The sequence below is a fragment of the Homalodisca vitripennis genome, chromosome 3 (assembly GCF_021130785.1).
Source record: "Homalodisca vitripennis isolate AUS2020 chromosome 3, UT_GWSS_2.1, whole genome shotgun sequence".
Taxonomy (NCBI): domain Eukaryota; kingdom Metazoa; phylum Arthropoda; class Insecta; order Hemiptera; family Cicadellidae; genus Homalodisca; species Homalodisca vitripennis.
In genome coordinates, this window is record NC_060209.1 from 169,639,954 (window position 1) to 169,663,293 (window position 23,340).

Sequence of the window (23,340 nt, forward strand, 5' to 3'; positions counted from 1 at the left end):
AGTGCAACCCAGAAGGTACTAGAACTGCCTTAGAGAGGACAAAGCTTTAGTTGTGCTCACTCAATGGGAATAATTGAAAGTAAATGCATCTTACTATTATTATTGTATGGGTGCAACACAGAAGAGCTGCCTTAGAGAGGACAAAGCTTTGGTAGAGATCACTCAATGGGAATAATTGAAAGTAAATGCGTCTTACTATTATTATTGTATGAGTGCAACCCAGAAGAGCTGCCTTAGAGAGGATATAGTTTTAGTAGTGGTCATGCAATGGGAATAATTGAAAGTAAATGTGTCTTCTACTATTAATATTATTGTATGAGTGCAACCCAGAAGAGCTGCCTTAGAGAGGATATAGTTTTAGTAGTGGTCATGCAATGGGAATAATTGAAAGTAAATGTGTCTTCTACTATTAATATTATTGTATGAGTGCATCCCAGAAGGAGTTGCTAGAGCTGCCTTAGAGAGGACAAAGCTTTGGTAGACCTCGCACAAGGGAAATAATTGACAAGGAGACGCCTTTGAGCGACAAGAATAAGCGATTAATGAGACAAAGCTTCAAATAGTCGTTTGTTGTAGCTGTCAAACTTCTAACCAATTCGGATTAGCTTCAAAAAATATAACAATACTTTTGTAATAACAACACTGTATGCTTCGTTATCATTGCAACATGATAATCACTTAGAGAAATATATTAGCTAAACTACTCTAAATCAGCATATATTTATTATCATGTAACACGTTGCGTTGTCATTCTAATAGTATATTAATTACCAAAGCTATTGAATTCGAGACTGACATTTTTAATAGCTGGCTCAAATGGAGTTTTTCCAGAGGAGACTTATTGCTTAAAATTGGCGTTAAAACATCACATAATTTAATCACTTAAGTTTGCAATAGTCAAAATTTAGGAACATCTAGGACCCATATACCAGCTATTAACGTTACGTGAAAGTATTTTACGCGTTACGACATTATATGTTATGTATATCATAAATTAATACAAAAACTAACTGACATTAAAAAAACTTCAAAAGAATACAATGGTGGAACGAACGCTTTAAGTAAGAACGATGGTGCAAGGCGTGTTGCAGTACAATATTGCTGTTTAACGAGAGACTTGTTTCGGCGCAACAGCTGTGTCCTTGTCTGTCCTGGCAGACCCTCGCTCACTGATTCTTACCTTTCCTTCCCTTTAAAATTATACCTTAATATAATCATAATACTTTTTTAGAATAAAAAAAATATAGTAAAAATGTGTGAATTTAATGTAGTATGTACTATAAATTGATGAATAGTGTGAGAAATTCTAATATGAAAAAACTTTAAACGCGTAAGATTTTAGCACAATTGTATGACTTTCAACATAATACATGTAAAACGAGAGAGATCTTTGAGTAATCATACGTAAGCATACTGCTTTAAAATATTTTGACTAATTATAGTAAAAAAAATTACTAAATTTGATCTTGTTTTCTAAATGACAACATATATACAAATGTATACTGTTTAAAAAACCTTTAATTATATATATAGTTAAAAAAAACTGAAAAAACCATTCAGCTTAAATATAATCAAGAAAGTTTTCAAAATCTATGTTACAGTAATGTATTCTATAGACATTGCCAACAAATACAGCACCGAGTGCAAAATCGCAAACAAGGAAGTGGACTCACAGGAATGTTTTATCTCCAATGTTGATGATATTGTTTGTGATGAGTCGCAGAGTCTCCACTTGGCTGCCCAGACTGTCGCTGTCCACAGTGTCCAGGCCAGCCCCTACCACGTCCAGGTGTGAGATGTGGCTGTGCGGCAGCTCTTTAAAATATCGGTTAGAGTTGAGCATGGTGAAATAGACATATGATGTACAGGATGCTTCAAAATGTTAGTACATATTTTTGTATAAAATTCAATTTATAAAATAAAGAAAAACATTCCTATAACACTATGGTATATTTGGACTCCTATAACATTATTTTGACCAGTTTAGTGTATGTTTCTACTTTTTATTTCAAAACATCATAACTCAGAAATTGTTTAAGTTATAATGTAATTTTACATCCGTGTGAATCTTATTTCGATATATCTTCCTACTGATAGAAACCAATAAATGTTTAAAAGTGTCAAAATGGTAGTCCTTTAAAAGTGTCGAAACAAATTATTTGATAAAGAGACAAGAAAAATATCATGACGCATTAAATATAGCTTTTAAAAAGTCCTAAATTTTACTAGAAATTTTTTTTTACTATCAAAATATGATAAAAAACGAAATACATGCATGTTTTATTCATTTATTAGTCATTTTAATTTACATTATGAGAAGCTTAAGCTTAGGTAAACAATATGACACTTTAATTTGTTATTTTATGTTGTTTACTACTATTATGCAATGATTTTCAACTAATAACTATACAGATACAGGTTACTCGTATCACTATTTAAAGGGGAATATATTATTTAATAAAAACAAACATTGCCAAAGCTAATTAGTTTTTAAATAAAAACTCCAAAATTCACCTATACATCGCAACACGTCACATTAAAAAAATGTCCATTTTACTTGGAATAAAATAACAAAGCTATAATTAACTAATGGTGTTCTTGCAGTAACGACGTATGTACAACAAACAACAGTTTTTTTTCTGTCGTCACTTCAATTTGTTTCCCATTATTTGAGCATGCAATGTGACACCAGAGAAAAACTGCAAAACAATGTCAGTCAGTGTTCGTTAAACTACAGTTTTAGAATGAATTACTTTTAACAAGAGTACAACATTGCTAATATCTTAAAAAATATAATCGTTTCCTCATTAAATGTATTTTGTTTAAAAAAAATACATAACAAGTAATGTACATAATACAAGATTTTCCTAACAGAATTGTTTGCATAAATGTTAGAGTCTTATGGTATTGGTTACACAATCATAGATATAGGATAAATAGTGTAAATGGAAGGCACGGGTCATTGGGCAATACATTTTTCCATTCAACTATCGTTCACGTTTTAAAGACGTTCATATTTGATTGATAATAGGTTTTGAATGAACGGAATGTTTCTTGCATTACCACGTTTAAAGTTTAAACGGGATATCTAAAGGGTCATAAGTCCTTTAATGATTTAAAAACTAAAGAATGGCAAGAACTAATAGCACCGGTTGATGGCCTTAGGCTTATATTGCCCTAAGATATAAAAGACATCCAAAGTCTGTAAACGAATCGTGCGTGATAAACCTGGAATTATTTAAAACAGAATTCCCGTACATGATTGAAACGGATAAGTTTTTTTGTTACAGCTCTAAAAGTTCTCCTAGTAGGCTATACGATTGGGACACCTCAACTAACTTATCTGGTAAAATAGATAGTCTTAAATTTATGTTTTCCTCTATCCATTGAATACGTCAAAAGGACAGGCCAAGGCACAGGGAATGCGCTAGGTGTACCACAAATGACTTTGTGTTTACAGATTATATGATTTGAAGAGTTAAAGAATTATAAGAATGGCAAAAGGCTAGTTTACCTTGTAATCGGGACATTATTAGACACCCAGAGAGTTGCACAGAATGTGAAGCTTCCAAGAGTTCGTGGACTTAAAATTCTAAACATCGACCGAATTACCAGATAGAAGTCAGGTGTTTACAAAGGGCAATCTTCACAAAAGTAAATTTAAAACATTGTAAATTTATAAAATATTTTCTTCAAATTGGTCTCACTAGTTCGTCTGTTCATATTTAATTTATGTTCAGTATAAATGGAAAACATTATTTAGGTTCTTTCCACCGATAATAAAGAAATATCATTTCCTCAAGCCTTAAGCTAAATAACTTACGAAAATCTATACGTAATATCTTAAAAAAAACTTTAGCAATTATGTATCTACATATATAGTCTGAAATAGATTAAATAATACATTACTCAATATTCTTCCTTTTGGAACCGAATTGCAAAGAAGTCAAATTAGGGACAAGCAGACCAAATGCAATATGCTGGCCTATCTACAAAGCGGCACAGTCAGAAGCCAGAACTTAAAGCGAAACGAAACAACGACGCTGAGAGAAGCAATTACACTGAAATAAAAGCTACAAAGGGTTGTTCAGTGGATTGTTCAAGTAACAAGAGATTGTCCTAGAAAATCTAATCGCGCAGCCGTTTAATTTCTTTTTTTTATCTTAGCTTAACACTTGGATTAAGAAATTACAAACCTTCAGTAATACTGTACGTATTGATCGTACAGGCACATGTACGATCCTGTGGCACACTCTTATGGGTATTTGTAAAAACAAAAACAAATAGCATAATTAATTGGTTTATTTTGTTTTTAAAATTAGTTATACAGTTATTGAAATTCAGAAAAAGTAAAGAATTAGGAATTGCAATAACTTTAATAATTTAAGAAACGTACCTACCAGGTTTTCAATTCTCTAGTACTTTTCTACCACAAGGTTTCGCACAAATTGACGAACTAGGGCTTTATTTTTAAGAAATACCGGTCGGAACCTTAATTATTATAAAATATGTTATCTAAAAACAGTTATAAACCAAAGAATCATTATGAGCAGGCTGCACTGACCTGGTAGTTTATAGAAGGGAACGCCAACACAACTAACATCTTTAATGTACGATGAGTTGGTTGAGCGACAGGAACACATCGTGTTGAAGGAGCAGGGATGAGATATTTCACTGAAGCAGAGGTGGGTCCATACCATCAAAACCACGATACTCAGCATCCTGTTCTCCTGCAAGCAGAAGTAGGTTTTTTAGTGTAGGTTACTAAATATGCTCTTATATAATTATGCAAGAGTTTTAAAACATGAATCAAACACAAAAGATATTTAACATGTATTTTTTATTTCTAGATTTTTTTCTTCAAAGGAATCGTGTAAGACGTTGGCTTTATATATTTGTGGTAAATAATACATTTTTATTGCATTCGATGTCGATGGCTACATCATCCAAAGCTTAGCTGTAATTAATTCTGTTTTACAATCATACGAATTAAATATTTCTACTAATAACAAAGCTAGTAAGATGACAAAGGTGTTGCTGTTGCTAACGATTATATTTATTTCCTCATAAAAGAAGTTAGTACCAACTTCTATTTCAGAAAAAATCCTTGTACTTTCCCTGGTTCAGTTTGTTACCTCATCTGAAACAATGTTAAAAGACGGGTTTGTATAGCTTTTGTAAGCACGTATACACAGTTAGAAAGATCACTTAATATGTGTTTTGAATCCAAGATAGATGCAAGCTATTCTAATTTTCTCATTACATTGAGAGTGACGGGAATAACTTATTTAATTGAGGAAATAAAATAGCTCGTGTATTACGGTATCGACGTCTGGTGGTCAACGATCAATAACGATTGACAAGGATATGAGTTCACCGATGCAACTCAATCCAGTTAATGATGTGTAACCTGTATATGAACAATCGACAACTGTATAGCACTCTTGACACTGTAGCTCGTGTAATCACGATATCGACGTCTGGTGGTCAACGATCAATAACGATTGACAAGGATATGAGTTCACCGAAGCAACTCAATCCGTTAATGATATATTTCCTGTATATGAACAATCGACAACTGTATAGCACACTTGACACTGTAGCTCGTGTATCACGATATCGACGTCTGATGGTCAACGATCAATAACGATTGACAAGGATATGAGTTCACCGATGCAACTCAATCCGTTAATGATGTGTAACCTGTATATGAACAATCGACAACTGTATAGCACAATTGACAGTGTAGCTCGTGTATCACGATATCGACGTCTGGTGGTCAACGATCAATAACGATTGACAAGGATATGAGTTCACCGATGCAACTCAATCCGTTAATGATGTGTAACCTGTATATGAACAATCGACAACTGTATAGCACAATTGACAGTGTAGCTCGTGTATCACGACATCGACGTCTGGTGGTCAACGATCAATAACGATTGACAAGGATATGAGTTAACCGATGCAACTCAATCCGTTAATGACGTGTAACCTGTATATGAACAATCGACAACTGTATAGCACAATTGACAGTGTAGCTCGTGTATCACGATATCGACGTCTGGTGGTCAACGATAAATAACGATTGACAAGGATATGAGTTCACCGATGCAACTCAATCGGTTATTGGTGTGTAACATCTACACAAACGATCAATAACCGTATAGTACACATGACAATGTAGCTTGTGTTTCACAAGTATTGACGTTTGGTGGTCAGATAAGCATAAACAGTGCAAGGAATATATGTTCAGCGATACCACTCAATCAGTTAATGATGTACCTCGACATCAACCTCTACATGAAAGCTCGATAACTGTACACCACACTTGGCAGTGTTACTCGTGAATCATGGTATCGACCTCTGGTAGTCAGCCAACAATAGAGGACCACGCTTATTAGTTCATATAAATTACTCAAGTAGTCAATGATGAGTAACCTTTATATTAGAAAAATTTATAACCGTATAGCAAACTTTACATTGTGGCACCGATATTGCAGTATTGTCGTTTGGTATTCTGCCAACGACAATGATGTGTAACTTCTTCATGGGCGATCGATAACTATACAGGCACACTTGACAGTGTGGCACGTGTATTAAGGTATCGACCTTTTAACAATAGAGAGCCAGGCATATAAGTTCACCGATACCACTCATGGAGTTAATGAGGTGTAACCTCTACATCAATGTTCGATAACCCTATACATAAATTTAACAATTTGTTACTTATATCAAGGTATCCATGTCTGGTATAATGCCTAAACTGCATTTAAAATAGACTAATAAGTCCATCAGTACCACTCAAGCAGTCAAAAAAGTGTAGCTTGTAAACAAAGGATTGATATATTTTTTCCCAATTTAATGTAAACGCGTTTTAAACATCCGCCTTTTTGAACGTATTTAACATGTGTATTGTTAAATCTAACGTTACCAGTCAAAAAATCCACCAACCTAACGCATGATATTACATATAGCGCGTCATCTCACAATTTTTAGAAAACTGCAAGTTATTAGAATTAGTCTTTCTACGCTCTTGTGATGTGCTTACTTCATAATAAAATATTAAATCTGCATTAAATTCATATTATATTTAATTTTGCAAAACTTATAACTAAACATTGACGTCATATTAGATTCGTGACATAAATAATTCTTTTATTAAAGTAACTTCTTCTCTTATATCGGACATATAAGTCACTCGAACTAGAAATGCTTAAACATGTGCAAAGTCTACGAAATGGCGTGTGAAGCCGTCGGTAATTTTAAATATTTTTTAATTGGGCAAAATGGCAAACTCAACTTATAACACTGAAAATATCCTACACCGGAAGTGAATTACATGGGCTGAAAGTAATAACCTTTTTATCGAAATTGTTTTTGGTACACATTTTCTTCATCTTGAGGACAACTAAGGCCTACTCAACTATGCGACCGGAAATACCTTAAACTGAAAGTAAATTTAAACGGCCGAAAGGTGACAGTTTTTGAGCCGACGTACTTTTAGTTTCCGAAACCTTTTCACTCGTAGGTATGTCTTTTCTTGATGTGTCAGGGCAAGCAGACTTAAAAGAGGGCCAGAAGTTATCGTTAAACGCGCAAGTTTTAATATAAGAACCAATAATAGTTATATTAATTATTGAATTTCTTAACCATGAAAACTGAATTAAAATTATCAGATCTATGACATCAGTATCACATATTGTCGCAAATACTTCGACTAAGAAGACGCGTTCGATTTTGAAAATGGCATGCGATGCTGCGGGTAACTGGTTGCTAAAAAAAGGACAACCACATCTAAAGATATAAAAATGGCATCTTTATTCATTAAAGATCTCTAAGAAGATAGATAATTTGAAACAGGGCAATTCAGGAAGCTCAAGCAATTATCTAGTTCTGTTATCATGTTGTATCAACAACAAGTGCAAGTTAATCATTTAAAAGACTAGTATTTACATGAGTTTAAAATTGTTAAAATATGACCCGCCTAAAATCGTCCCCCATACTTATCCGGTCTAGATAAGCTTCTTCGTGACCGACTTCCTTTTTCATCTTTGAGATGGTCATGGGCTCCAGATTATAAGCCTCCAGAATCAAGTCTGTAGCAACATCAGATTTCACGCTGTGCTAAGCAGAAGGTGAAATTTAGCTGAACTCAATATTAGTCGAGAATAATCCTTTCCCACTATAGCTACGTTATGTGTACGATCACACCACCATGACTTGGGATAGTGTCTGAAACATCGTAGCGCACTCAGTTGTATACCTTGGGAGATAATAAAAACACATGTTCATCTAGATTACATTTTTTAGTCTAGGTGTCTCTGATGTCGAAACAATATAAAATTTCTTTATTACTAACTTTTTTATTTCTGGCGTCAGATTCCACACGCTGCAGTAAACAGAAGGTGAAATGGAGCTGAACTCAACATTCGCTTAGCTTCTGATTTAGCTCTAGAAAACAAGAAAAGTAAGAATCACGTAAATATTATTTATTACTCAAAAGAATTAATTCAATATTTTCAACATATTCTAGGCTTGATAACAGTTTTTATAAGTAAAATCTAATACTTATGTAAAAAGCTGGCGTGTTATTCAAAGCTGAGAAAGGCAAATTGAGAATTTACCGGATTATCATGATTTATACAGAAAATGGATATTTAACAGGCACGTAATTTTTAATGTTGCGCGAGAGTTTATTATGAATGTTTTGTGGTATTATCACATGTTATTGATATTATAACATCAATTTCCTACCTCTCAGCCTATCACTTGAGGGCCTGGAAAATGCATTTCTGTCTCTCTGTCCGCATATATCAGGAACTGAACTATGGACTAAAGATTTGCATGAAGCTTTAGTTCGATGATGGTGCATGTACTCCATGGGATTTGGCATGAGCGATTATATTTACTGTGATCTTATACGAGACAATTGCAGAATAAATACACTTAATTTGAACATATGTTTAACATGTGTTTTTTTATTCATAGAGTAAAAAAATAACACATTTAGTCCAACACATTAAACGTAATTTTTTGGTGACTTGGTGTTAGGACCACCAACTAAAGTATTTCAGTGCATTTTAGTGCCAATAGGGGTTTTAAGATTATTAAATTAAATTATAATCATGTAAACACTGATATAAAACAGAATTTAGTGAACAAAAACGTAAAGGTATCATGTGGCAACATATCTTGAGAAAGATTTGAAATCCTCGCTTGAAATTTTGCATGATACTTCATTTCTACATAAACAACAATAAATAATTTTTTTAACATACTGAGTATACTCGTGACATAAAATATAAAAATAAATAATAAACTATAAACGTTTTGGAATTTTTATTATTACGATAAAAAGAAAAATAATTCACAACAAGTTTTATTTCTGCGCACTCTTCCACTGTTTTACCCTCCATAGCTTACTAGAAAATTAATTACATACACACTGTTATAAAGCATAACTCTATGAAAAGAAATGTGAATGTGATAAAGCGAAAACTGTTATGCCACTCGCGATGTTGCGGATTTCCACCTTTTACTTTCTCAATCAGACCCACATTTCAACATCTCAGAACATAACATCTCTAAAATAGCATCATTCTGAAGTTGTAAGTAAAGTTGTTAAATTTTTCTTTTTCAACAACTCAAAAGCGCCAATTTAAGGTCATGCTATCAAATATAATTGGAAACGCTTAGCTAGGGATAATTTTTTTTTTTTGAAAGACAAACTAGTTTTATTAACTTCAAATGGCTTCTTAACATTAAAGGGGTAATTGAAAACTCAACATGAACTCAACATAAATTTAATTAAACCAGATTTGTTGGTAATGTCAACCACAATGACAGAGTTATTGACAGTTCAAACAAAGGTATGTCATTAATGATGGTCAGTATGTGGTGTGAGGTAAACTGACTATACTGTCTATAAACATGACGCCATTGTCACATGAATACTGGGAAGCGACCACGACACTATACGTCACAATCAGGTGTCAAACAAAGCTCTCCTGTTGACAATATTGCATTACATTGATTTATACTCGTTGTACCAATGAAACATAGTTTGTCATCAGGTCTTGGTTACATTTGTGCATCTGTTTACACATTTTAAATTACCAAATTACAGAAAACCTGTTATGCAAATACGCTTTATCTACGGTTGGTTTTAATTTATTTAAAATGATACTATAAGTAAACACTCTCTCAACAAAGTATGTAGAATAGATTTGCAAATTTCATCATGCAACTTTTAAATGACTGGTTTCAGGAGATAAATACATTCCAGTAAACTCATCAAATCTTATTATGAGAATTGTGAACTACACGTAGTTATAGTACTAATCCTTTTATGTTATAGGGTATCTAATAAAAGTATTTCAGAGCGTTTTAATGGCAATAAGGGTTCTATGATTATTAAATCAAATTAAAAATTAAACTTAAAATGAATGTTTAATGCCAACAATATTAAAGAGCTTTGCCAAAAACAGTCTATTCCTTATAGTCTGGATTTTGGCATGCTATGTAACAGGATTACACAACAAACCCCAATTATAGAAATTACAGAGCACACTAGACTTAATTGGCAATATTACTACTACTGTATGGCAGTGGCGTATACTGTACGCCGCACCACGCCACGCTAGCGGTAACTCCCGGTCACGAACGCTAGCGTGACTCTCCCTAATTGGTCGCTATCAGCCACAAGCCCACCAACAATTCACAGTTCAACTCATGAGTTAACGTATGAACAAGTTGCACTTAGCATTTAGTAATTATTAAATAACATAACTTACAAATATAGTTTATAATCAGCTAAACCTTTGGAAGGGATATTTTAAGCAATTTTTCAGGAACGGAAATGTTTAGTTATAATGAAGTTTTATTTAGCTTTAAAAAGAAAACTGAGTAAAACCCAATAATAATTTTGTAGACTATAAAGACAGTAGACGCGATAAGATGTCTACATTCGTTACTGATAATATTTATATAGACGTGAGACCTTAAAGTATCACACATTTAGTCTTCCAACATTGTCATTTTCAGATTATATTAATCCAAAAATAGTAAAAATAATTTAATCCAGAATCATGCTAATACTTATAATACTGAAGGAATTAAGTAAATAAAAAATATAATAGAAATAAAAATTAAATTTATGTGAAATGTTTTTTCCTTTATTGTTTACACAGTCTTAACTCTAGAATAAATTTTAGTTAGATTAATCAATATGAACACAAGTTGAAAAATCGACTGCTAAAAATCCTGACTTATATAACTTGTATACTTTAATATGGTTAATGAGGAAATATAATGATAGTTATCCAAATATCTTTAGAGTAAAAAATCACAAGGTATTTGTAATATCGTCAAATCAAAAACCCGAGGGAATAAATTTATTTACTATATCAAAGTTAAACCCATGACTATATAATTCCAGGAGATGTTACCTAATAAAGGCATATAATGGCTCTGAGGCGAGTTCTAATCCAGTAAAATAATTATTCTTAGACTTAGTTTTAGTTACACGGATAGAGACAAGGGAATAGCAGTATAGAGACAAGGGAAACCCAGCTGGTTTAAAGTGGCCGTTTGATTTCTACATCTCAAGTCTTTGGGACACGTACGCTTGTCTCATGTTCCTACCTCCCCTTATTGAGTCTCTGAGAATTAGTAGACCAAGCCGTTTACCACGACAAACTTGTCGTTCTCTTGGCTCATAAAGTTGAAGCAACTAATTCTCAGCTCTGAAGCCGCGAATCTCAACTCGGAAACCTCTAAATGTATCTTATACTGCTTTGTTTATTAAGGCATTCCCGAAAGCTACATTTAAGTCATACTAGGAGATTGTTCTCCAGAGTAGTGTTTGTGCTAAGTAATATACAAAGTATAATATGCAAAGTAATAACTATAAACAATACAAATGTATCACAATACCGTCAGGTTTCCACATATATTCATTCATTGTGCTAGTATAAATGTACATTTTATAGTAATAAAATATCTAATATACTATATGTGTTCGATCTTTAAACTAAACCTTATGTAAATCCTAATAAGAGACCACTATGGTCTTGTATATTCTACAGGACTTTAACAGGTTTAATGTTTCTTTTGCAACTAGTACTACTACTTGTCCATATCCCAAAAGGAATGCGGTTATTCCATTGCAACCTTGCAAAATTATATACAGAAATATGTTGAAGAAAGTTCAAATGGCTATCAAACACGGAACTGTCTTGAACGTGAGACTCACCAAATGGGAGTTTCGGTGCCAGAATACAATTGAGCACTAAGTCTAGCGGTATTTTAAAACTACTGTACTGTAATTAAATGTACTCATGCATCTATAACCAATCTCGTGATCATCATGTATGTAATTTTCTTAAACCTTATATCTAGTTTTTTCCGGTATCGTTTATCTACTATAGTTAACAAACTTCGTACTTTAGTCATAATGCATCCTATGACTTAGTTACCAAAGTTAGTCTTCTATTTGGGATCATACTTTTGAAAAGCTTATAACTTATGCTAATGGGATTTTAAAGATATTAACCATTGTTTAGTGATACAAGAAATTAGTAACACAACGTTCTAGATCTGAAATTTGACGTATTACTCAGGTGAATACCTAACGTAACACATAACTACAATCTAGGTTAAAATAAACAAATCATTCCAGAGTAACTTGACTAAATATTAGTTATTTATTAAGTCAGGAACCTCAACAAACCTGTTGTGTCTCGACTTCAAGCACTAGTCTCTAAAGCACTAATTATTAAATCTAAACTAAAGAATACAGGTCACGATTGGTCATCACTGAAACGACCAACCACTGACATCTGACCAAAGGTATTAGGTATAAATGGGGATCGTTACTAATTTATAAGGAAAGAATACTTAACATTGTTTTACAGTTTGCTATATTGAAGAACTAGATTCCTTGTTACAAGTACATGTTATTTCATTTAAACTTTGAGAACGACCTCAGATAAGATGTAAACTTTAATATTAATCATCCAATAAAATATCTTATCACTTGAAATCCCATGCAAGCTTTACGTTATTTGACTTTAAAGTGACTAAACTGCGGTCAACGTTACGGTGGAATATCTTTGTTATTTCATCGGAGACCGACATTAAGAGCACGCGAGACTAACCTTTGACGTGACTGCCAGGGCTGCCACTGCCGTACTGGCATTTAGCCCGCAACCTCCAGTCTTTCACCTTATACATCGGTCAATAAGAGCACTTAATTTTAAGAAATCCAGGCCTTCTTACTCACCGGGTGCAAAATTAAGATAAAGATCCGTTACAGTTCATGAGACGTGTACATTGAATCATAAGTCACTAATCCTCCTGGTTTCTTAAAAGCACAATAATTAGGTACTTTCTGTTTATAAAACTATCTCTGAAACATTTATGCTTTTTTTAGAGCTCCTAGACTCCAGGAACTCTCAGCCTCTATGAGCTCCTTCCATCACGCATCTACCCGGCTCTGGAAGTATTCGAACTGCAAAGAATCTAATTAGGAGGTATTGTATAAATTTAGTCTAAAAACACTAAAGTAAGTAAATTAAGTAAAAATCACGAATTTGACGTTATCAACGTATTCTGCTCACCTTATTGAACAAAAAATATACATAGTAATAGGGGGTGCAAATGACAAATAACATGATTTTAGGGGGTATATTCATAAGTGGTTAAGTTTCTAAGGTTTTAATGTTCAGTTTGTGTGCTGTGTCTGGATAATCTGTTTACAATGAATATTATCTGCGGCCGGGACTGATAGCAGCCTGATAACGTATGTGTTAGCTGAGTTCTCCGGGGCAGAGTCAGTGCTTCACAAGATATCGTATTTGGTAAATTGGATTGAGTGAGTGCGTTACAATCATGAATCAACCATCCACTAGTTCGACCAACCCTAGTGAATTGTGTGTGTCGGAGTGTTTAGTAGAGCACGTAAAGAGTTTACGTTTTAACCGAAACGAAATTATTTCCTTTTTAATTGAACATGGAATTTTTAATAATGAGTGTATTTGTTCATCGTGCGGTCGCGTGTTGTTTTTAAACCGGGAGACTTTGTTGTTTCGTTGCGATAGGAAAATTAGAAAAAGTAGTAAAAAAAGAAGTTTGAAATTTTGCAATTTTTAAAAATCCACTTTTTTTTGTTGCTACTGCTCAGCTATATCCGCCAACACACTAATGGTAAGTGTTCTCTGTTAATATCCATCTATATATTTATATTTGAGTTTTTCATGATTTATTAAGTTTTTTAACTTTACATAATTGCCTTTCCATTACATTTCAATTTATATTTCTGATCAGCTCCTCTAGAATTTTATATTTTACTGATAGGTACTATCTTGAGGGATGTTTTTCTTTAATTGACATCAGTGCGGACTTCGGCAGCACCTTCGGTTCGGCCGGAGGCACTCGTCTCATTTCGATAACAAGTAATTAATTTTTGCTCGAAATTAAGAAAAACATTGTTCATTTTGATCACAATTCTACTCATTTCAGTATAATTTTTCATTTACGTTTGCAAAGATGGCGACCCATCCGATGACGTCATCACGAGGTTAAATCATGGTCACAAAAGGTCACGTGACGCTCGATGTGGATGTAGAACATGGAAATATTACTCCGCCTGTGAATAGTTATTTATTTATTTTTTTTATTTTCTACAACTTCGTTATTTCTCATTTCCACCCCATCAAACCTTATACTTTTTTTGTTCTATAGGACGATTCCAATAAGTTAAGGACACAAAACTCGTATTTTTCCGCTCCGGCCGTTAATATAATAAATACCTAATTTTTTTTATCAAAACCATAGCATTAAATTAAATTAGATAGAACATTAGTTGCATTTGAAATATTGCTTAGATTCTCCCCATGAACACAATAGTGCAGGTTTTAAAAAGAGTTTTGTTACACCCCGTATATAGTTTGAACTTTTTTAAATTGAGTATATTTATATAAAATAGTACTCAACACGAACTTACAGTATATAAAATCTTAGGAAAGCTTTTCTTGCGTTTAAAAGTCTTTTTTTTCTAAAAATTTCCCTAAATAAAATTCAAGGTTGAGTTACACAGAAAAAGTTGTACACGATGCTGGTCTGGGGGGAGGAAAAAACTTAAGTCGCTTCTCGCAGTTTATGATCACATTTTTCCGCGTGTTTCCAATAAATGCCGCACATTACGACTCTCCCAACTGTCCCAACCAACCCCCGTCAGATAAATAACTGGGTTTAGATCATCTTTACTTTGGTATTTCTTTTTACAATTCCCTCGATGTCTTCTAACAAACGACCACTGTCCACAGTAGTGTTTTATCAATAAATGCCACACATTACGACTCTCCCAACTGTCCTAACCAACCCCCTTCAACTAATAATAACCCCCTAATAACTAATAAATAACTGGGTTTATCTATTGTTGTATTGTAGCTGTAGTACTGTTGGTTATTGTAAACAACAGCACTGCAGACCGAGGTTAAATCAGTGATTACTGCGGGATCGTTTGTTTCGTGTTGTCGTTTTGTAGATAATAGGAATTGCCTAAATAAGTTCATTATTTTAATTTTTTATTTGATAATACATATATTCGAGAGGGAATGTGAAAGTTACGTTGAAAGAGTAAGGTAATAAATATGATGAAGGATAAAATATATTACGATAGATAATAAAGGAGGCTAGATTAAGAAGGGAACAGATTGTTTTAGAAAGAGGTACAAGTAAACATGTACTATAATGCAAAAAATAAATCATTTAAAAATAGATCAAACTCTTAAGGTACGTAGTTACAGCAGAAGACCTAAGCTGAATACTATACCTACGTATTGTAATTAATAAATAACAATTTTTATTGAATGGTCTTTTTACTCTTGGTCGTGACGACCCCCATTACCATAAGTCTAAGTCGGAAATATATAGATGGTTTAAACTTGCACTTACGTATTTTTTCATTAATGAAATAATTCGTACTGAAGTATGTATAAATGTTTATATCATATTTCAGTAAAGTTTCTTTAAGACTACCGTTTAAATAAACATGAGGTATTAATAATTCCCTTATCTTTAAAACTTTTTCTTACTCGAATATAAATATAATTTATTTAAAAGCTGAATTTAGTATAACATTTTATGATATTTTGAATGCAAAACATTCAGGGTTCAGAAGTACAACAGTATAACTATTGATAAGGATATTTTGACTACATATTGGTGTATGTTCAAACAGTGGACACTACTGATAGAGTAAGTAATCCAAACACAAGTGTTAATATCACACGTACTGCATCTTTAAGATTTATAATACACAAACGTTGGGCTTGTAAGTTTTATAATAATTAAAAAAACATTACTGAAGTATCAAACAAATGAAATTACTTTGCCGGAATCGTCTTCGGATTTATGACAAATTTACTACTTCCATACATCTGAATCCAAGAAATGTTTACATTCTATACATGTTGCGTGTACAGTATACATAATCAGAAAGGTTTTACGCGTATCACGAGGGTGTGGGAAGAAAAGCGTAACGAGCGCTGCTCAACCTTGAACCACATCGAAAACACATTTTACCACGTGCAAAAGGAATAATTTTGTTATGTAATTTTCTTCGGGAAGAAACCGGAATCATACACTAATCGTGTATTTAGTTTAACACCAATAAATATTTGTTTCTCCCATTCTTTGACGCCGCTCTCCCCACACAGATCAACAGAATGTAGAAGTTATCTAAAGAGTTATTCATTGTAAACAACAATTCGATAACATTATCAAAGTAAAAAATTTAATTTGAATTTCACAAAGCCTTATTTATTTAAAAATACTTAATTAATGGCTATTCAAAGCTAGTAAGACACAAATGTTATTTTCAAAATGGAATTACCAGTTTACGATTAAGTAAGGAGTTTATTGATGTGGTTGTTACTGACATCTTGACTCTATTAAAAGTTGAAAATCTAAGGTTCCTTCTCTATATCAATTCAGAGGAGTGCATGATAATCCAGACAATCACAACATTTTGTATTTGCCAACAACGAACAATGCAGGAAATGAGAGTGACTATTGTAGTTAGTGTCAGACTAGAAATTTTATTATTGTTGTATTCATCAAATAGTAATCATGTTTTTCTGTGTATAAAGTTATAATATTGCTGTAAAAAAGCAAATTGTATACTAATAAAAATAACGTTTTGTACTATTTAGTTAATTTTTTAAATCCTAAAAATTCATAAGGGAAATATTTGAAGAGCTATAATTAAGTCAGCTGCCAGCACGTGTTATCGTAATTTAGCTAATTTAATAAGTAATTAACAGGTAATGTTGTAAATTAGATCAAAAGTTTTGAGAAAATAAGATTTTTATTTGTATACCACTAGACGCGTAGGAATCGTTTAAAATTCGTGAAATAATTAATTCAATTATAATGTTATATGTAGTAGTGATATCTACAAGCATTGATTATATAGGAAATCTTAAAACTGTTCCACATTTTAACAGTAAGTATTTAGTGAATAATTCGTATTTTTGCCTTAAATAAAAATAAATATTAAAACAAACTAACCTAGAGTAATACTAAAAAGTATTTTAAGTATTACGAAATAACTATGTATTTGAATAAGAAACGGATACGAACAATAAAAGAAGATAAAATATTAAACAAAAATAAGAAATGGTAAAAGAAAACACTACTTTTTGTTGATTATACGAAACTATACCTTGAAAATAAATTTAGGAATTTCTCTAAAGAGCATGATTAAATAAATAGTTAAATTAAAATATTGTTCAATTTTGTAAGCATAATTTGGCATTAATGGTTGAATATTTAATATTTATGCAATGGTTTAATTCCATGGTTAAATTTGGGATTAATTTAAACAACTACGTAGAATAACTATGTTTAAGAAAATTATAAATTATTGTGTCAAGTTGAGTGATTAGGATTTGTAACCAATGTTTTAAATATGGATGGGGTACAATTATGCCATGTCCTACGATGTCAGAAAACTTATTTGTTAAATTTATTTTTAATTAATTAGTACTTAATATATAAAAATAAATAATTTATATTAGTTATTTTAATTTAATATTAATTAATTTGTGCATGGTGTTATTTATTAGGTTGTACTAGATTTCTTCTACCATTAGTAGCAATAATGACTACCACTACCGAACTATGTGCCACAGTCGCGTGCCACAGCATGTGGCCACATTTCTGGCAGTGGTTCAATAAATGCTCAAGATTACGAGTCCAGACCTGTCCTGACCATTTCCACGACAGATAACAAACGAGGTTTAGGGCGCAGTCTTATTTCTGTCTGCTTGGAGCTTCCTTTAGCAATAACTTCACAAAAGTACTGCAGTGTTTTAACTCTTCACAAAGGCAGACCTATAAAGCTCGTTGTAAATGGTTTCCACAGATGTTGTACCTAAATAAGCTGAAGCATGTATGTTTGAAATAAAACATGCATTAACTGTACAGATGGCAAACAATTAATTATTTCACCATTACACAAACGACAATAACAATTTGACGACATAATCATGAATTTATTTAGTTCAAGAAAGTTACAAAAGTTGGTGTGGTTCATCAAGGAATGCTTCAAATGGAAATATTGACGGCTAGAATCTAAAAGCATTCATTAATAAAAATGTTCATTGGGATTGACCCTCACAATAAAAATCGCCCTGTTTCTCACGGTTTTTTTCCAAAACTACTCAAGACCTCTGGAATCAGAATCATTGAGGACTGTATTCTGGATAGTCACATGTATCCTTAAGATTTATCTAAGATCTGTTGACTGTATAAATATTAAATAATTAAATTCTACTGCTTGTAATTTAAACATGCCTTGATTTTCGCAGACTCTAACATTACAGTTTCAATTACGAAGTCTCACTTGCATTTACAGAAATAAATATAGACCACCAAACCTAGTAGACTATGTACGATTTCCTCAAATGTTTACATTGTTAACATTAAACAAAAATAGGTTATTACTAATTTTAACCTAACCTAATTTTATAACTAATTTTCTAAGTAAAAGTACTATATTAATCACTGTAATTTAATGAAAATGAGTCTAATTAGACGCACAGAGGATTCATTTTGGAGAGAAACCACGCTGGATGTTAGTTTAATAAAGTCACCTATTAAAGTAATTTAGAGAGAAAATATCAGGCAATCAGTTTGTTGTACCTTAGTGACACGTTTTTAATTAATTGTTATTGACTACAAACTTAAAATAAAAGATCCATGGACCAAAATTAAAATACTCAAACTCGTTTTTCAAAACCTAACCAAAATTAAATAAATACATATATTGTAATATTATAATATTTTACTAATCTATTACAATAATTTATGGGTTAGTGAGAATTATGTGATTCCTTAATACTTGCGAGTACTGGTTATGAGATTTGGACGTTGTGAATTAAATGTCAAAATAGATTGATTTTAGGTCCATTCTTCATTTTATTCTATGCGAAATAATAAATCCACTTTGGTTTCAATACAAAGTGTACCGGTTGTGTTCGTGCCTTCTTGATCCAAAGAAACGGAAATTATGATGACAAGTTTGAGAAGTTTTAATAAAGCTTTCAAAACAATAAAGTCTCTTCATCCTGGAGTTGGTTGAAAACAATTGCACTTTCAAAGTTATTGTTCGATAAAGTGTTCATTAAACTATATAAACTGGCAGTTCTGAATTTTACAAACTACCTCTTAAGTACTTTATTCCCTTGGCTTACAGTTCGGTATTTGCAAATATTAGATGAGGTTAAATTGAATAGGATGTTTATTATTTACATTTTAAATATTAATTATCTTTACTGTTATTGGCTCCCTGACACCGTAATTTCTTTTGCAACTGTATATCTTTCGTTGATTATTGTTCCTTGAAATTAAACCTTTACAACTGTATATAACACTTTGGGTTTAACAATATTTTATTACGAAAATATTCTTAACCTTTTCTGAATTGGTTAGGAGCCGTAATAATCGACAAATAGACGTAAGGCCAGTTATAATAATTAATAGTGTCTTTTCCGTAAGGTGGTAACAGAATTTCAGTGCTTAGATATTAATCGTTAATCGTATATAGTAAAATATAATAGTAAGAATGCTTACAATTGATGAATTTAGATTAACATATAAGGGGAATGTGCAATTAACGAACGAAAATTAGGCGTTTTCATTCCCAGCACCTATATGGATAAACTCGAGAAGGTTGGGTATACAAGTACAGTGTGAGGCGGAGGGCGAAACTGTCGGCCCCAATAACAGTTTAGTTGCCGCTGAACTGTAAATGTTATTGTTATGGGAGTCTGTGGCTCACACTAAATGATAATGTCTCCACTCTTAATAGCGGTTTCCACTCTCGCAGTGATATTTATGTTATTGTGACGATGATGAAACTGTAAAATGTATCGCGAGTTAAATCCATATAACCATGTTTTGCATTCTAGGCTAATCGCACAAAAGGATAGATGTTTTGCTAGTCCTTGTTATAAGTAATTCAATACTGAGTTTAATGTCAAGTTATTAGAGAACAACAGACAGATCTAAACCTTAATAAACTTCATGCACATTGTCTTTCGTACAATAAGGGTCGTGGATAAAACCAAAATGTGTTAATAAAACATAAGATGTAAGTAAAATTAATCAAAATAATTAGAGCTGGGAGAGGCTTCTCGGAAGAGAAAGCGAAGGTTCTTTACCTTCAACTGAGAATGCTATAACACCTGAGAAACCTATTTTCCAACGAGCTTTTATAGGATCCTGTGCCTTTGTGAAGAGTTAAAAACACTGCAGGTACCTTTTGTGAAGTTATTTTTTTTAAAGCTCAAGCAGAAAGAACATAAGGTGTAAATAATCAAATCATTGGCTGGGATGGTTCTCGAAGAGAAAGCGAAGCTCTTTAACTTCAACTGAGAATGTTATAACACTGTGACGGCTGATATCTTAAGTCTGTCTGTGTCTGAAGAAACGAAACCACGTCGAAACCGCTTCACTAGGCGGAGTATTTATCCTTTGCTGAACCTGGTTTCTCAAGCAAGCTAGGTGCATAGCACAAGGGTGGTGCCCACAGTGCCTTTAGGTGGGGGCAGCTGTGTTTTCTAAAATTTGAATACTTGAATACTCTGACTGCTGAAGCTCTTTAGAGATACCCCGCGAATCAGATCGTAGTGAAAACTCTTACTTGTGAGCAAGGCAATGCTTGAGGAACGACTTAACAGGAGTCTTTCCCTCCCCAGGTATCATGAGCTGTTAAGATGACCTGACATATAGCCTACACGGATATACTTGTGTGAGTCTAAAATATCATTTTCTCGATTAGTAGAGAAATTATTTTGTTTAGAACGGTTTTACTCCCTCAACACGTTGTGAGGAAGGCCCAGATGAGACACAATTTCGTATTTAATTAAAAGTGTTGCAATACAACTGTCTCTCCTCAGTAGCACGAAGAAGTGCAAGACGCTAGTCCCGAACGGATGAGAAACCAAGTTTGAGCAAAAAAGTAGATACTCTGAGTAGTAAAAGCTGTTCCGATGTTGCTTTGCCTTTTCAGACACATAGCCAACATATTCCAGCTGTCACTGTGTTACAACGTTGTTTTCAGTTGAAGCTGGAGAGCTTCGCTCTCTCTTTGAGAACCAGCCAATGTAGGAGACAAAGCTGTTAAAACTTTCCTTGCTTATAAGATTATCCTGGTAGACTACATCTCGTATATATCTTCAATCAAAGCATATTGCTAACAATCGCTATAAATAAAAAATCGTGATTATACTTAATATATTATTTAAAAGATAAAGTATTGTATATTTGAAATACATCAGTTACGTAATATTTAGAATCGTTCATATTCCATTATCGTTGTTTCAATACATTTTATTATAAGTTAAAAAGGTTAACATTTTATAAGGAGAATATACTATCCGCCATTACAAAGATTGTATATTTGTAACAAAAACTAGTAGGAATCAGGTATGTTGCAACTTTAAATGCATATGTTACACAAACAATGTGAAGTAAGAGTGAGAACACGGTTACGTAATTCAGATTTCTTCTTACGAAATGTTTTCTCGTAATAAATCTCGGGAGTGTCATATAACAAAGGTTGGCACTTTTAATGCGGGAGTGTAAAGCCAAATTAAAACAAACACGGTAAAATTCTTCTTTTATACTCTTGTGTATATGCTGTACAATTATTAAAACTAGCTACTCTTCCACTCTTGTTGCTAATTGCTCTTATTTGCCATTTTTCTATACGAAGAAAGCTTGTTTTAAAAAGTGCTTGCAAAATAGACAACCTAATTCACTATTTTTATTAATACGGGGTGGGCCATAAGTCAGTTGTCACTAGCAATCCTTAGACTTTGTTTTTCCTAGCGTAGTAAGTTGTGAACTTGACTAAGTCAAACACAACTTTTCCTGCGGCCGGTTTAAGGAAAAGTTGATATGGCAACAAGATGGAGCACCCCCCATTATGGACTTATTGTGAGAGACTTTCTAAATAATAACTTTAATGAATGGATTGGCAGACGGGGTACTATTGAATGGCCTCCACGGTCCCCAGATATAACACCGATGGATTTTTCAGTCTGGGGTATACTAAAAAATGAGGTTTATTCAGTCAAGATTCGTAATGTTGAGCATTTGAAGGAACGAATCCAATCAGAATTTGAAAACTTACAGTCCAGGAACATTTGCGACAAAATTTGTAAATCTGTGTTAAAAAGATACAATCTTTGCTTAGAACAGCATGGAGACCACTTTGAGCATCTTTTGTAGGTTCATTGAATACTACATTTTTTCCTGTATTATTAAATTGTATTTGTACTACATAGTAAAATAAATGTATTTGTATTTTCGCTTGTTTGCTATATTATTGCACCAAATGCATTTTTGACAACTGACTTATGGCCCACCCTGTATATCAGAATTTAAATACTTTAAACATAGCAGGGATTTAAATTTACAAAAAATTGGGAAGTACGTTAAGATATTAAATATTTCTTAAAAATTATTAAATTATTTTGTATTCTTATTTTGATTACACTGAAAGAATATAACAGTTAGAATGAGAAAATTATTGCCTATGTTTGTTTGTGGGCAGTTCAATACGAATAAGCGTGTACAGCTATATAACAATAAACTATGTCTTAATGTAAGTATTAGATCCTCTTTATCACGTGTTCTTTAGAATCTAGATTCTAGTTTATGGAAACTGCATATACTCTTTTTGCGTCAAAAGATCGTGTGCTCTACATAGCACTAACCTAAATGTATAGTCAGTTGTATACTAACATTAAATATACTAATCAA

General features: G+C 32.7%; 1 protein-coding gene across 1 annotated transcript in view; it reads right to left on the reverse strand.

Annotated features, from left to right (window-relative positions):
- LOC124358460 (chaoptin-like) overlaps nt 1-23,340 on the reverse strand; it is a 62,675-nt gene that overhangs the window by 11,648 nt on the left and 27,687 nt on the right. The window contains 2 exon segments of the mRNA XM_046810756.1: nt 1,674-1,815; nt 4,565-4,730. Of these exon segments, the coding sequence (XP_046666712.1) occupies nt 1,674-1,815; nt 4,565-4,721 (299 nt within the window). The 5' untranslated portion in view covers nt 4,722-4,730.